General features: G+C 42.7%; 1 protein-coding gene across 6 annotated transcripts in view; it reads left to right on the top strand.

The window, feature by feature from the left end:
• Window positions 1–15336, top strand: part of Glut4ef (Glucose transporter 4 enhancer factor) — an 82842-nt gene that overhangs the window by 3913 nt on the left and 63593 nt on the right. Inside the window, exon 1 of one of the 6 annotated variants that reach the window (XM_083099511.1) lies at window positions 133–610. The exons of 4 other annotated variants lie outside the window; for them this stretch is intronic. In XM_083099511.1, coding sequence (XP_082955637.1) covers window positions 506–610 — 105 coding nt within the window. In that variant the 5' untranslated portion in view covers window positions 133–505. Of the gene's footprint in view, window positions 1–132; window positions 611–15336 lie in introns of those variants that run through there. One more of the 6 variants, XM_083099512.1, reaches the window with a different exon arrangement.

Genomic DNA, 15336 nt, shown 5'->3' with positions numbered 1-15336 from the left:
GAAGCGTGCCGGAGAAATATACACGTAGTCGCGATACCGCTACGTATAAGCGCGCCGAGATTCGTAATGAGAGGCACTGGCAGCTCCGCGCGCACGCACGCACGCACGCACGCATACGTGAGCGTGCGAGCGGGTACGAGGCGATAGCCGCGGCTTTTATGCACGCGCGAAGCGGATACGGTAGTACTCGCCCGGTGCACCGGCTACCGGGGGTGACCCCACGTGGAACGCATTAACGCGATATCTCCTTCTCTCTCTCTCTCTCTCGCTCGCTCCATCTCCGTTAGACAGCTCAGGCGTGACCGGCGCGCGGCTCCATTTCGCAGAAACCGTGTTGCGTTGGAAAAACGAGCCGTATCCGTACAGTACGCGTCCGGTTTTTCGCGGCTTTTATTGTATCTCTCCCTCCCTTCCTCCCCTTGCCCTCTCTCTCCTCTCCGCCGCCGTGTCACGCGTCCCGGTATCATTTCGTCGGGATCGCTCGACTAACCGTGGCGCGTCGTCTATGATTTATACGATTGGATTCCTACGTCAAATGCGTGTATCTCTGAAGAACGGAGCAAGTGTCGCTATCGTTATCCCCGGCTGTGATTTTGGTCTCGATCGCAAGGTAAGCAGTTACATGTCTGTCTTTTTGTTTTCTCGCAACCTTGCAATTTTGCGGGACGTCCTCGCGATTTCCGTACACGTGCGTAGGCGCGTGTAAATGATTGACGCAATCAATGCGCGACATCTCGATTCCCCGAGTTTTTACGATCCGGTTTGTACGCATCGCCGGCTGTAATCGCGAGGCGCCGCGATTAACGTCTTGATAGAATTCCAAGGCGTAGTAACGATCCTTCAAACGAGATATCTCCTAGACATTTGTTTACGCGTGTAATATAGATAGGCAGAAGAAGAGCGCGTGTATGGCAGATTTTTAACGTCGCCGAAGGTCGCTCAACCATGAATCGATAAATAGCTCGTTAATGTAAATGCGTATAGTATAGATGGTGATTTTCGAAGCTTACGTACGCTTTTGCACTATCTTTTTGCATCTAACAAGTTTATGCGAGACGCGAACATTTTCCTTCTACGTCAGAGTTTACAACGAAATGTTAATTCATCATTAACCTTTAACTGTTCGGTGAATCAGGAATATTCGAATAAGCGTTTGAATGAAATGCTTTCGGTATACATGCATATAAACGCTATACATATAATTTCATAAATTATCATCTATTTAGTTAATTAATTAATTAATTAATTTTTGTCATACAAATAATTGGTAATAAAAATTAAATTTCATTCTTATTAAATGTCATTTTATTTCATACAAACAATTAAATTTAATAAAAATTAAATTTCAGATATTTATTAAAATATTTAAAAAATTAACTTTTTTATTGTTATATTTTTAATATTAATATTAATATTAATATTAATATTAATATTAATATTAATGTTATATTAATATTAAGGGAAAAGTGAAAGCAAACAATAAAATCTTTATACCGTACGCAGTCTGTTATGTTAATGATGCATAAGCAGCTGAGCTAAAGGTTAATGAGTGATTGAGATGCACTATAAATTTTTTTTTGATACGCGATACGCATTAAAGCGTAAAAAAATTATAATTTCGTTATGCAATTGAAATTTATGCGCAAGTAGAAATAAAAGTGCACAAAATTTAAATATTTCAATTATTGTTTAATTATTAATTTTTGCGCGTCAAGATTTTAATTGCGACATTAGTAATTAAGTTTAATGGTTGGTTCATGTCAGGAATAATTAATACAGTAGTGTCGTTGCCAAAAGATGTCGATGTCATTTATAAACGCATCTTTAGTCGTTCAATCAGTCGTCGCGTCTTCATCCGAGACAAATATAGATTTCACTAACCACGGTCATGACTTATCAGCGCAACCTTGCAAGGTGAAGTCATTCAAATACGTAAAACGTCAACGCACTGACGCAAATGGGCGATCACATGACGGATGAAGTTGAGTACCGCTGAATCGCGCATTTTATTGCGGCGAGATGGTGGCGGAACTCGGCACACGATGGGAGAGTGTTCTTCGTTAAGTAAACATACACACAACCTTTTACATTTTTGCATGAAATTTACATCTCTAATTTCGAAGATATATAAATTAAATTTTAATAATTAAAAATATTTCCAGGAACGATAGAGAACTCTCTATTGATAAAACTTCTTCTCGTGTCTTTTATTGTATTTTATTAAAAGGACCGACTGAAATAAATAAAAGAAAGCATTGATCTCGAATGAAGGAAATTAATTATGATTTTTTTTACTTGGAAAGTAATTAAATTTGTAGGAATTTCGCGCGTTTTTTCATATTTATATATTTTTTCATATTTATATAAATATTCATTTTTTATTTATTTTTGTATATTGTCTATAGCTATTATTGAGAGGATAAAAAAAAGGATTAAGATTTTTAAATTTATAAAATATAAATTTGGAATTTTGCGTTATAAATTTCACCGCCGCCTCTATATCAAATGCAGCAAAATTGCAATATTTGCTCATTGTGGACAGCGAAAAAGACGGTCGCGATTGACCACCGCCGGCCGGCTCCGGATGCATTTCACTCGCGATGACTGACGGGAAGTGATGGAATTCTACGACGCTACGCGATTTAAGAGTGCGTATCGCGGAAAGTGCACCGGTCGCGCCACGGAAATATCCGGCTGTGCATTCGAAATAATGGCCGCGGCGTTTAACGGTGTCACCGGTACGGTACAGTACAGTACGGTACGGTACGACGCGGTGCGAGCCGATTGAGTAAGAGAATCCGCGCGAGCGCTCGCACGCTTCTCTCGTGCGTGAATCCAAAGATAGACATCCCGGCACCGGCCGGCCCCGCCGGCCGAACCTGACTGTCCCCAATTGTAACACATACGTATAGCGTGTGCGTCTACGACGACGCGAGACGTAAACAACGCGTCGAACTCGTGCGTGCGGAACTCGCGTCTACCGGCGTGTCGTAGGCCGCGAACTTTGATGCATAAAGACGAGGTATCAACGAGACTGCACATATACAGGGTGTCAAGGCAATCTCTTCCCAAGAAAAAATTCTTGTAGCTTACCTCGAGAGCTTTTCAAAACACTATGATGAAATATTTTTTCATTGAGTATTTTTCGAGTTATGAGACTTGAAATAATCTCTTAATTTTACATAAACCATAAAATATCTAATAAAATATTCATTTTTCGATTATCTTAGAAAAAATATGTAATTTGCAATTAACAATTACAAATTTTTTTTTTTTTTTTCGAAACAATTATGTGTTTTCTTTTGAGTGATTCTTTTGATTGACACCAATTGATTCCTCTCATTATTTTGTATATAAAAGTATATGAAAGTATTAAGGTAAGATAATCGAAAAATGAATATTTTACTAAATATTTTATGGTTTATGTAAAAATTAAGAAATTATTTCAAGCCTTATAACTCAAAAAGTACTCGATGAAAAAATACTTTATTATAGTGTTTTGAAAAGCTCCCGAGATAAGCTACAAGTTTTTTTTGGGAAGAGATTGCCCTGACATCTTGTATATAGGGTGTCCCCGAAGTCACCGAAACAATACACCTGAATAACTCGTAAATAGTAGGTGTTAGGAAATAATTGTTTAAATAAATTTATAGAGTATAGAGATGGCAAGATGGGGCGGGGAGGGATATGATGTCATCACCATCCCATCATTTTATAATTCGGCGTAAATCATCCGACTCAGTTTTCTTTAATGAGATCACCTGATATTTTTATAAATCGATTCCTCTCAATAAAATCAGTATAAAAATTTAAAAGAAGGAGATGAAATAATTTATTTAGGATATTTTATATATACTTTAATTTGATATCTATATAAATTATGAAATATCTCGTAAAATATTCAATTTTTAGCTATTTCGCTTGAAACCTTTTACGTCGAATATTGATTAGTCCAATAAATGTACGCCAAAAAATATAAAGTGATGACATTACATCCAGCTTGGTCCTACACACTCCACAACTTTTATTTGAATAATTATTTCTCTTACATCTGCTGTTTACGAGTTATTCAAGTGTATTTTCTTCCGGACACTGTACATATATATACAATGTTGATTCGTCATTTGAGTAACATCATTGATTGGTAGTCTCTCGTAAAACGTTTGCTCATCTGGTACTTTGTTTCGTCATTGACCCAATATCGGAAAAACGAGCTACGCACAAATATACCGCAGAAATTGTTACGAGCATTGCTAATAATTGGGTAACGTTACAGCGTATCATTAGCGGAAATTACTGACTATATATGACTGTACATGTGTACGCACGTGTATTTTGTATACGTACACGTGATATCCGTATGTTGCGAGATTAATGTACAAATATTTGATCGAGCCAACATTTCTGCGACGCGCAAAGGACGTCTCGCGGATGTTTCTCCGTAAACCGCACAATCAGGCCGCATTATCTGGGCCGGGAGCTAACGCTTCCGGTAAATAACTCCGTCTTATCTCTCCGCCGGTGCGGCCTCCGGAGTTTTAATATCTTCTTGCTATTTTTTTTTTTTTTTTCGTCGTAGCCTCGCTTATCCCGCGAATGCCGGTTCGTTTCGGATTCGTGCGAGAGAGCCTGCTCCTCCCGTCCATCCAACAGCTGTCGACGGCCACAAGATGATACCCAACGGATAATTCATCGCTCCAGTTACTCTCGCCACGACGGCAGGTGGTCAATCTCTCTCGTCTCGTCAAGGTTATCGCGAAGTTAAACGCTAAGAATCCATCATGCGGAGAATTTGCTCGCGTCGCTTTCCACAGATCGGAAGTTTTCACGACAAGGCCAACATCCGGTTTAGATCATGGTCGCTCGTTTAGAATAGAGAAAAAGAAACGTACTCATTGTCGATCGGAGAAAGTTTGCTCCTGGCCATATGATATCTTTAATAAATTATCGTTTCTCGACTATTGATACATTCGAGTTAAACGTGATATAAAAGGTAACAGGCGATTAAATTTCTACAAAATATACAGAGAAAGTTATTGAAGAGACTGAAAAAAATATCGTGCGAATATTTATAAGACTCTACAAAGACACATCACATATATTCTTAGTTTTACTCAAAAAAATTAGATTCTCTTATGATGTTGAACGCGACTGTCACTTGGCGAATAAATCGAATATTTAAATGTACGGTAAGAATGCGATCTGCAGAGGTAAGACTATTATTGTCGAACGTTTAAAACGGTATTCGCGATGATGCGAGAGATTTCTCGGCGTTGAATTATGTCATATGTGCTCGCATCGCTTGGTCAGTAAATAGGTTACGCAAGATGGATCGCGGATATCTACTTTGCACGCTATTAAACCAGGCCAGCATCGCCGGCGTGTGTACACGCGTTGTTCGCGAGTAACAGCGAGTCTAAGCGCATGATAAACAGCACGAAGAGAGAGAGAGAGAGAGAGAGAAGTCGTTCTCGAAGTGCTGCCCACGTTGTACACATTAAGCGTCATATACGTATACCTTAATACATTTCCCAGAGATCGACACGTTTTAAAGTATATCATTAAGTCAATCACTTCAGTAGGGGAGGGGGGGGGAGTATACAATTCAACTTAAACGAGAAATAAAAAAAAAGAGAGAAAAAATATGTTTGATAAATATTATATTTTATAAATGTATTTGCGAGTAAATTTATCAAACTCGTCAATCTTACGTTTGACACGCGTTAAAAATGTTAGCCGGTAAATTATTGCCAGACTGTTATTACAAATACGTGGCTGCATAACTCGAGCGATTTTTCCAAAAGCGTCTCGAGAAAGTGCATCTGGTGAATGTTAAGACATTTATGACACCTAGCTTAGCTCGCGCTCTTCGACCAGGGTTCTGTTATCCGCGTCGGCCATGCGTGCAGCAGCGTGCGCGACTTTCTTTTTATTAATATAATCAGACACGCCTGTTGCCACGAGCTGAGTAAGCCGTGGAGAAGTCGACGAACTTAACTTACGCGTCTTAAGGACTCTCTGTCACGGAGTTCGATTTCTAAATCTTTCTCTTTTTAATTTCTTTCGTCGTCACGAGTCGGTACGACTCCAAGATCTCCTCTTGCGACATCGCATGCTTTCTCGATATTTCGCGATACGCGAATTCTTTCGTTGTTAATCCACGAGTGTAATCACAAAGAATGCTAAAGAGACGTTTCTTCTTCTCACACACCACCGTTATACATGAATCATTTTTTACAAATAACTTTAATTAATTTAATTACTTCTATAATCTATAGTTATTGCAATATATAAATACTAACATATTATAATATATAATTATTAAAACATAAAAACACATAATCTACAATTATTGCAACATAAATACATGGTAGAGAGGAAATGCGTAAATAATGATTAAAATACTATGATAGACAAACGCGGAAGAGAAATAGACAAATATACGTATGAATCTGTAGCAGAGCTTCTTATAATGCAAGCAAATTGCAATTCCTTTTTAATTTTCGCAGAAATTAAGCTACTAACGTAACGAATGCTTATACAAAAAAGTTTGCTAGTTTAATATAAAACAAAACTTTCTTTTTAACCCGAGATCATTCATAGGTTGATCGGTTTTCGAGAAAAAAAAAATCATCTCAAGAACTCGAATTACCATAACGGGGCTCCAAGTTCCATTTGGTCTCCGTTAAAGAAAAAAGTCCCGGTGTAATCGAGAAGTTTATGACATAAGCGGAAATTCATTCACTCGAGCTCGAACGATACCGATATTCCCGGTTCAAAAGGGACGAAATAATTGTTTTTATTTTTACAAAAGCCGCGGATAAGATAAATAATATAATCCGAGCATTACAGTCTCTCACCCTCTCTCTCTCTCTCTCTCTCTCTCTCTCTCTCTCTCTCTCTCGACTCGCGAGCTCGAATTCGTGCTTGGACGACAAGGCGGACTGAATTCGTAAACTCGACCGTAGGGCAACCCGACAATGCAACACCGCTGTCCTCACCTCGGGTTGCTGCCGGCCGGTCGACCCCGAGAGAGTCGGTTTCCTCCCCTCCCTCCCTTCCCTCCCCCTCCCTCTCGCCGCGATTCCGCGGCGAATGCCAACGTCGTGTCGCAATCATTAGCACGCTCGGGAACAATCACCTTGGATATTGAAACGGCTTTGTCATGGCTCGCAGCGGCGCGATGCATATACGCGCGATCGCAAAGGTTCATCGCGATTCGACGTGACGTTTTCCCCCCTTCGCAATAGGTTAAATTGCGCGTCTCGGTCGTCGCCGCGAACGAAGAGGAGTCGTCGGCGAGAGTCGGAATTGCGAAACGGAACGCGCGCGTGTCGGTATGTCTTCACCCGGCGTCGTCGTCGTCGTCGTCGTCGTTCTGGAATTCCTCCATCGGACGAAATAATCGCCGCCGACTCGCCCACGCTCGCCGCGCGTGCCGGGATACGAGAGCTCGAACCGCGAAACGTGTTACGACCCTGTCGCCGGCGAGCGAGACCTTCGCTGGCCGATCTCTCAGCTCGCGTAAATCGGGAGATCGACCATTTTTTTCCGCCTCGAATCAATGTACCGCGAAATTTATGCAAATTACTCATTCAAATGTGAGACAAATGGATTCCTGCATGTTTTTAAATTGAATTTCGAAGGCGAGTGATAAGATACCCCGAGTCGTGTAAAATGCGATCGTGTAAAAATGTTGCGCGGCTATGAAGGCTGCGATACGATTTAGATATCGGCTGCAGGAAGTGGAATCGAAGCTACGGGCTCGGTATCTAAATTATATTTTATTAGCTTCAGCACTTGATTGAAAAGCGATTCTTTTTTTTTCAATATATTTTTATGAGAATCCGTTCAAGTTGCTCGATGTATGTCAGATCCCAATTTTTATGCCTCGTTATGGACGCGAAATGTACTATAAAAAATTACATATTAAGTAATATAATATATTAATTAATTATATATTAATTAATATATATTAATATATATGAGAAAGTGTGTTATTGAATATATTCAACAATATTGCAAGACAAATGAATTTCGTCAAAGTAACAACTCCGAATTTCGACTCAGCAATTTTTTTACGACCTTGTCATGCGCGATTGATACATATTAATTGGCGATTCGAAGAGGACGCATTCCTGACATTTCGAGAATACTCACGTACATGTAACAAGATTCGTGCACGTGTTCTAAAGGTGACGCCTTACCTTACCGTCCAGCTGATACGAGAAGCTTATCGGTTATAATAATTTCAAGTTTAAGTTCGCCTTTGTAAAATCAGCTGATGCCTCGCGGGACACGTACGTTTGCGCGCTCTCCCACCCAGCGATAACTCGCTCGTAAACCAAGTCCCAGTGACGTAACGATGCAGTACGCGTTGTAAATTATGATCGATAATGTAACCTTGTGCGTGCGGAGGTAACACACGGGAAGGGAACGGAGGAGAGAGGGGGAGCACACACCGTGCGGCTTCCGCGAGAGACTCCCCGTCGATCTCTCTCTCTCTCCCGCGGTCATTATTATTCCTTCCACTTAACCGGCAAGGAAATCATCTTGCTGCGCAGCGATAATATGCCTCGCTTTAGCTTTATGCGTGGGCATTTTTTCCCGATTCCGCGATTTACGATTAGCAAGAAGCGGAATATCGAGACGGGGCGAGTACCGTAGAGCGCGAAATTGATCGCCGGCTGAATTCGCTGCGTTTTTGCGGCGCGCGGTAAACCCGCATTTGCGTGGATTACGTCGGTTGCATCGCTGCCGCATAGCAATCGTAGACGAAACGCAAAGTAACCGATGCGCGCACCTAGCTGTCCGCAAATTATACGATTGATCGCTCAAGGGTGACACTTATCGATTTTCCAAGTACGAGAATGCTCGCATTTCGAGAACGGAGACGGGCACGACAAATTGAACTTTCTTTTTTTGCAGTCTTCGTCCATTCGCCTTGATTTCGCGCACTCGTGCGCGATGAGTTCTTCGAGGGGAAATTTTCTCGCGACAGAAGATTAGCTTCAACTATGATGCTCGTGCGGAAACATCATTTTCGCGATGCTCCTGGATCCGTGCAATCAGGCTGTTCGCCTGTTCGAGGGAAACAATGCGTAAAACTCGGTCGTTCGACCGACGTTGCGTCGATGGCGCGAACGCACGAGAGGAACTCGCTCTCGAGAGGCTCGCGCCGGTTGTTGCGCCGCATAGAACACGAGGACGAGGAAAAGTGGCGCGTATTCGCTACATCGAGGAGAGAAAAGCGAGGTCGGGCCTTTCTCAGAAAAGTGGGTCGAGAAGGTATCCGATTGTATACACATACGAACGCGCAGGGCGTCGGCCACCCGCCGCGGCGTCCTTGTCTAAAACGCCGCACGTGGTTAGACCGCTTTCACATATATGTCACGGTTTTTCGTCGTGCGTTTCGTCCGATAAATCGTAACAGAGTATTTAGCCTTTCGGATATCGGGCGGGTGTCGTGTCGAAATGCGTTGCAATTGGCCGAGGCCTCAATCCGCTAATGTGTCAAGAACAACCGACCGAATGCAATGAGAAAGTTTACGCAATATGTTTAACGATACGTAACGTATTTTAGATCTAGCATTTTTCGCGTGCAATTTGTATAATGGAGCTTTTCTTCGATTGATCGATTCGAGGAATATTGCCATGTGTTGCAAGCCTTCAATTTCTAAACGTTGAATCTATATCTAATTCTTACATTTTAATCATTAAATAAAATATTATCCGTGATTAAATTATTTAAAATAAATTTTATTTAATATAAAATATTATTTAAAATAAAAAATGAATATATAAATAAATTATATCTGTAAATTATTTAAAATATTATAGGAGAAATTAAATGAAAAATAAAAGTATCCGTTTATTCTTCCGCATTTACTTTACGAAAATTCCTTTGTTGTTTACGTTTGTAATTTAAAGACAATCGCTCCCTCAACATTTTTCGAGAAAAATTTGCTCCAAATGCAGAGAATTCATAGGTAGTTTTATGGCGTTCGATGTTCCGTCGTGAATTCGCACGGCGGATTTACTATCGCGAATTCACGTCTCGGGGATGTGGGACAAACGACTGACCGCTAGTCTTCCGCTTCATCGATTTAAGCGATTTCGCAGCGGATGTTGTGCCGCGAAGAAATTTCAGGCCGGGAAAAGTAGGCGGAATAATCAAGAATAATCGGAATAATCGCGTTTACTGCGTGTGGCGTTTTATTGCTGGTGCCTATTGCATAGCACCGGCAATTTGACCGAGTTGAGAGTGCGAAGAAGTCGGATTCTCCGTTTCGCGAAAAGAGGCATGATTCTCCCGCGCGCTGAAGCGTGAATAATTGGCGCTTGTACGTGTGTATGTTTGCGTTATGTTATTGTTACAACTAATCGCGGCTCGCGAGCGACGTGCCGGTGTTTGTCATGATAGAGTATCGCTCGAGGAGTGGCGATACTTCGTCACAAAAGTAGAAAAAAAAACCCATCTGAATATGCAAATCCACTGTCGGTGGCTGTTTGTGGATTTCGTCATCGCTCGCGGTAGCGGCTATAACGAACGAGGTGAAAACTGCCATTTTCACGGTATTATATCATGCACGCGAGCCGCGCACATCAACGTCGGTCACGAAACTCTTCGTCTCGGGGCTCCGCTCATCGGCAGAGGAAGAAATAAAATATCGCTTGAAGGTCTTTTTTTTTTTAAGAAGGCGTTGCTTGATTCCACCACTGAATCCACAAAGTGCCGTAGAAAAAAAATGACGTAGAGAGTAGGAAGTTCCATAATTGCATATTATTCTTGCACACCATTTCCTCATAATATACCGCACAATCCACCGACATCGATATCGTTGCATCGTTTACGCTATACTTGCTCAACTTTCGAATGCAAATGCGCATGTATAAATGCATCACACGCATGAAATCGCGAGCGTCTCGTGCTCGTTACGCGTAATCTTTTTTATCTTAATGCGTTCTCTTCTGGCTACCTTCTTCGCCGTAGGGGAGAGGGAGGGAATTAAGATTGCGTTTCGATCCATCTTTATATACACACGCCCTTCTAGAGCCGTGATTTTATATCCGTCATGTCGAAAACAAGACACCTCTATCTCTTTCTTTCATTCTCACCGGATGGGTGGTGCGAGGACGTTAAACACGTTCATTCATCGCACAATCACTTTAATAGCGGGGTGTCTCAACGTCCCGGTTTTTCGACAGTTCTTTCCGTCCTGACAGACTTTCTCGCTCAAATGTCCCAATTCTCCAAGTATTTTAATAAGATTTTATACAATACGGGGATAAATATATTTTTTTCTTTTTTTCAATACTCGCATAATTAAACACTCTGACAGATTCTCTCATTTAAATACCTCGAATCCCAAAAAAAATATTTTTATAAAACTAATTTTAGATAACAAATATATGCATAAATCGAATATTTTAATTAAATTCTGCATCCCTGAAATATATAAACATTCTACTCCGAAGCATCATTAGGCGATATCGCTTTTAATCCGTTTCTTCGATTCACCGGTGAATTAAATCGAGCCGATACGAGGATTAAAAAAAGAATTCCGATAAGGAGGACGACGGTAAAGAGCGCGAAGAGCGGATGCGGGGGCGGGGACGGAAGGAACGAAAACAAACTTTCGCTGCGTACGACGAGGAGCCTCGGCGTAGTTTTATACGCGAGTAAAGGCGCGTATATAAAGAGCCTCCACGACGCGATTCTCTCGTCGAGGCTCGCTGACGGGGGAGGGGGGGGAGAGGGTGAAGAGGGGGCGGAGGGCAACGCGAGAGACGAGAGGGATCACGAGGGGGATTTAAAAGGGGGCCAGGAGAGGGGCGAAAGGCGGCCACGTACGTACTCTGTAACACAGAAGAGGAACGTGTGCCAGGCCGTAGAGCGCGTGGTATTTTACGCAACGTCGGCTGTGATATAACGGCGAAGTATAGCTTCGCTTCTCCTCTCTCCCTCTTTCTTTCTCTCTCTCTCTCTCTCTCTCCCTCGTACTACGCCATACGCGTGGGACACGCAACGTGCGTCAAAACGCAGCGTGAAGGCGCGCTAAAAACGGCCCGCGTATGCTTGGTAACGAGGACGTCGAGTCATTCGCACGTACGAATCGTTAACGGTAAATATTGACCGACGTGCGCTCTCGTCGTCGAAATCGATCGTTCCGATGCCGTAATTCGCGAATCGCACAACGGCGTCACGGGAAGAAGCGACGTCATCAACGCCTCGTCCGTCTCGTTGCGAAGCTTCCGTCTCGCGAACTCGCGAGATACGCGATACATGGATGAATCCGGGCATCACGGGGGCGAAGTAACATCATCGTTCATCGTGTAACGTATACGCTCATTTTTCACGACACGTGTTGCTGCGGATATAAAATTTCAAACGCGCAACGATCTTTACAATGCCTCGATTTTTTTTGATGAAAAATATTGAAAGATACTAGATTCTCTCCGAACATCGATATGCATACATTAAAGTATCGTTCTCTTGAAAATCTTCTCTTTGAAATCTCTAATTCGCGAAACATGCCACTCCATGCGATACGCAAAGCCGCTTTGCATATTGCGGTCGCCGCATGCCATTTCGCCTCGACAATGAGAGCCGGCGGTGCATAATAGCCGCCGTTACGTCGGAGCTCCTCGTGCACGGGCGATCTATCCGCCGCGCATGACGCGCGCGCGCGCGAGAGAGAGAGAGAGAGAGAGACTCATGGCAATGGGTGTGGGTCGCGTTTACCCGGTTTCGCTGGACCCGGCCGAACCCAATGACCTAAATGATACGGCAAAGCGGGTCGCAGCCTAGATTCCGCCGCGGGGGCCGGCCTTTTGCCGGCGCGCCGACAATGAGCAAACGCGGCGGTATCTCGCGCAGCCCAGATTTTCACTTTCGCGCGGGAGTCGACACTCTCGTCTCTCGCGAGATAACGAAGTGTATCGGGGAGAGTCACGGATAATCGACTCGAGGACGGGGGAAGGGGCGAGCCCCCCTTTCGGGGATCTAGATCTTGGAGACTGCTTTCGCCGGGTATCGCGATCTCTCGGAGCTTATTATCGCCACTGCTGCGTGCGCGTGTATCCCGAAAAATGCGTTTGAGCGATTGCATCGAAGTATCTCGTAAGTGTGTTTTATCATCTCGTTTTAAATTAAAATACACTTCTTCTCCCGTTCTTGTCTTTTCTCTCCTGTCGGTCCGTCTTACGTTACGTGCGTTACGAGCTATCAATGCGGGTGTTTCGATGCGTGTACGCACATGGCCGCAACATCGGGGGCGTCACCCGCAAGTCAGAGATATGTCCGGCGCGTTCGATAAAAGTAAAAGACTAGGAGATAATAAGATGCGCCCGCATGTGTAATAATCGACATGGCCGATTACGAATGCAGTCATTGATGCGATCGAGCGTTACGTCATTACGAGAGACCGGTAAAAGCGGCGATACGCGCATACGTAACGAGCGATCGCGCCAGCCCAGATTTTCACTTTCGCGCGAGTGAACGTTGACACCCTCGGCGTCCTTCGATAGACGCAGAGAGAACCGCATCGCCGCTCTACCATAGAAACTCGCCCATGGGCGTCACGACGGGGGAGAAACGTAATAATTACGTTTCTCGGCGATAAACGCCTCGCCGTTGGTTAACAACGCGAGCATGTTCGCCCTGTGATTAAAAGCGCCGCCGATAATTGGCCCGGCCGTTTTATGCGGGATAATAAATTATTTCCGATAATTTTACGATCTACAACATTACTTTTTGCGACGGGAAAACGGGATAGAGCAAAGTGCGCTCCGCCCCCATCGCAACCGCGTTGACAGCAACTGCCCCGTCGTGTCAATTTCGTAATCATCGCTAGTCGATGACGTCAGCGCCGGACAAAAATTGTCCCGCGACGGGATCTCTCGGTGGCCTTTTGCGGTAAAATTACTGTAAGCCACATTTTCCTGCTTTTTTTTTTTCACACAAAGTGCAAACAACCTTGTGTTTTCCCTCTCAAACGTAGTGTTATAAATTTTGTTCCGGAATAAAAAATTTGATTTTTTTCCCTTGAGAAAGGTAGAAAGATGTAAGAAAACGAGATTTTTATATTTTATACGAGCGACTTCTCCATCTGCTTCCAGACTACTTTGGAGAGTCTCGGAAACGCGCGCGTGTCTTTGACAATTCGCGAAACGAGTAGGATTGAGGCAACGAGTCCACGGAAGCGGCGTTCGGTTGCGTGTGGACTTTCCAGAAGATTGCTAACTGCGTAATGACCTGTAATGATGTGTGGGAAAGTCCGTTGCGTTCGGGATCGCCACTGTAACGTCTCGTCGCATTCTTTGCTCCACGAGCAACTACGAATAGTCACGCGGCGGGAGTCGGATAGAAAGAGGGGGGGCAAAGGGGAACTTCTCTTTCTCCGCGAACGTCATCCGTTGCATTGATGCGATGTACGGACTACCGTTATCGCCGCGATGTGACCTGCTTTTTGGACCCTTATGTCCTCCCGCTTCCTTCTTCCTCGTGCCGTTCACTTGTACAAGTAACAGCGCTTTGACAGGCTAGAAATGAAAGACGGAAATGAAGAACTCGCTAGAGGAAAATGCGACCAATTATTGAAATTGACGGAAGCAAATTCCGCGTCCCAGAAAGTTACTCGCTCGCGGCCGAGCGGAAATCCCTTATCGCGTGAAAGATACGCAAGTATCCTCCTATCCCAGCGCGAAGTACAATTCCGCTACCGAAGCACCCATCACTACTTATCTCGATTTATATCGATAAATCCATCTGGAAAATTGTACAGTGTCTACTTAAATGCTGTAAAAAAATTTCCCGAAAGTGTTCTTATCTTTGATATTTTTGTTTAATATTCCAGGTAAAGAGAATATTTTGAAGATTTTTTGGTGCAATTTCCTACAATAAATTTGTTTATTATGTGCGTTTTTTAATGCCTTTCACTCATACAAAGGAAAAACACAAAATATTTAAATTTCAAATATTTACAAATATACTGAAAAATTTCTCTTTAGTAAGATAAAAACTTTTAATTTACGCAACATTTTCATTTTTCATCACTAAAAATCGCAATAAAAATATGTACTGTATATTTAATGTTTTGAAAAAATAGATATATATTTATATTTTAAATCATATCTACCTCTGCTTATGATATAACAATAAAATTATCAAAGAGAAATTTTTTTAATTTTCCGAGTCCGATAAAATTCCATGAGAATTTTCTGATTTTTCTCCGGATATAAAAAAATTTTCCAAACAAATCCAGATTTTCCAGAGAGTAGAGACACTTTGTTTTAAATATATATTCGGGAGCAGCAGCGTATTCGGCGAGAAAT

The sequence above is a fragment of the Camponotus vicinus genome, unplaced genomic scaffold (assembly GCF_025532165.1).
Source record: "Camponotus vicinus isolate PSW18456_S1 unplaced genomic scaffold, iyCamVici1.0 SCAF_5, whole genome shotgun sequence".
NCBI classification, from domain to species: domain Eukaryota; kingdom Metazoa; phylum Arthropoda; class Insecta; order Hymenoptera; family Formicidae; genus Camponotus; species Camponotus vicinus.
Note: the sequence above shows the minus strand (reverse complement) of the source record. Positions and strands in the feature narration are given on the sequence as shown.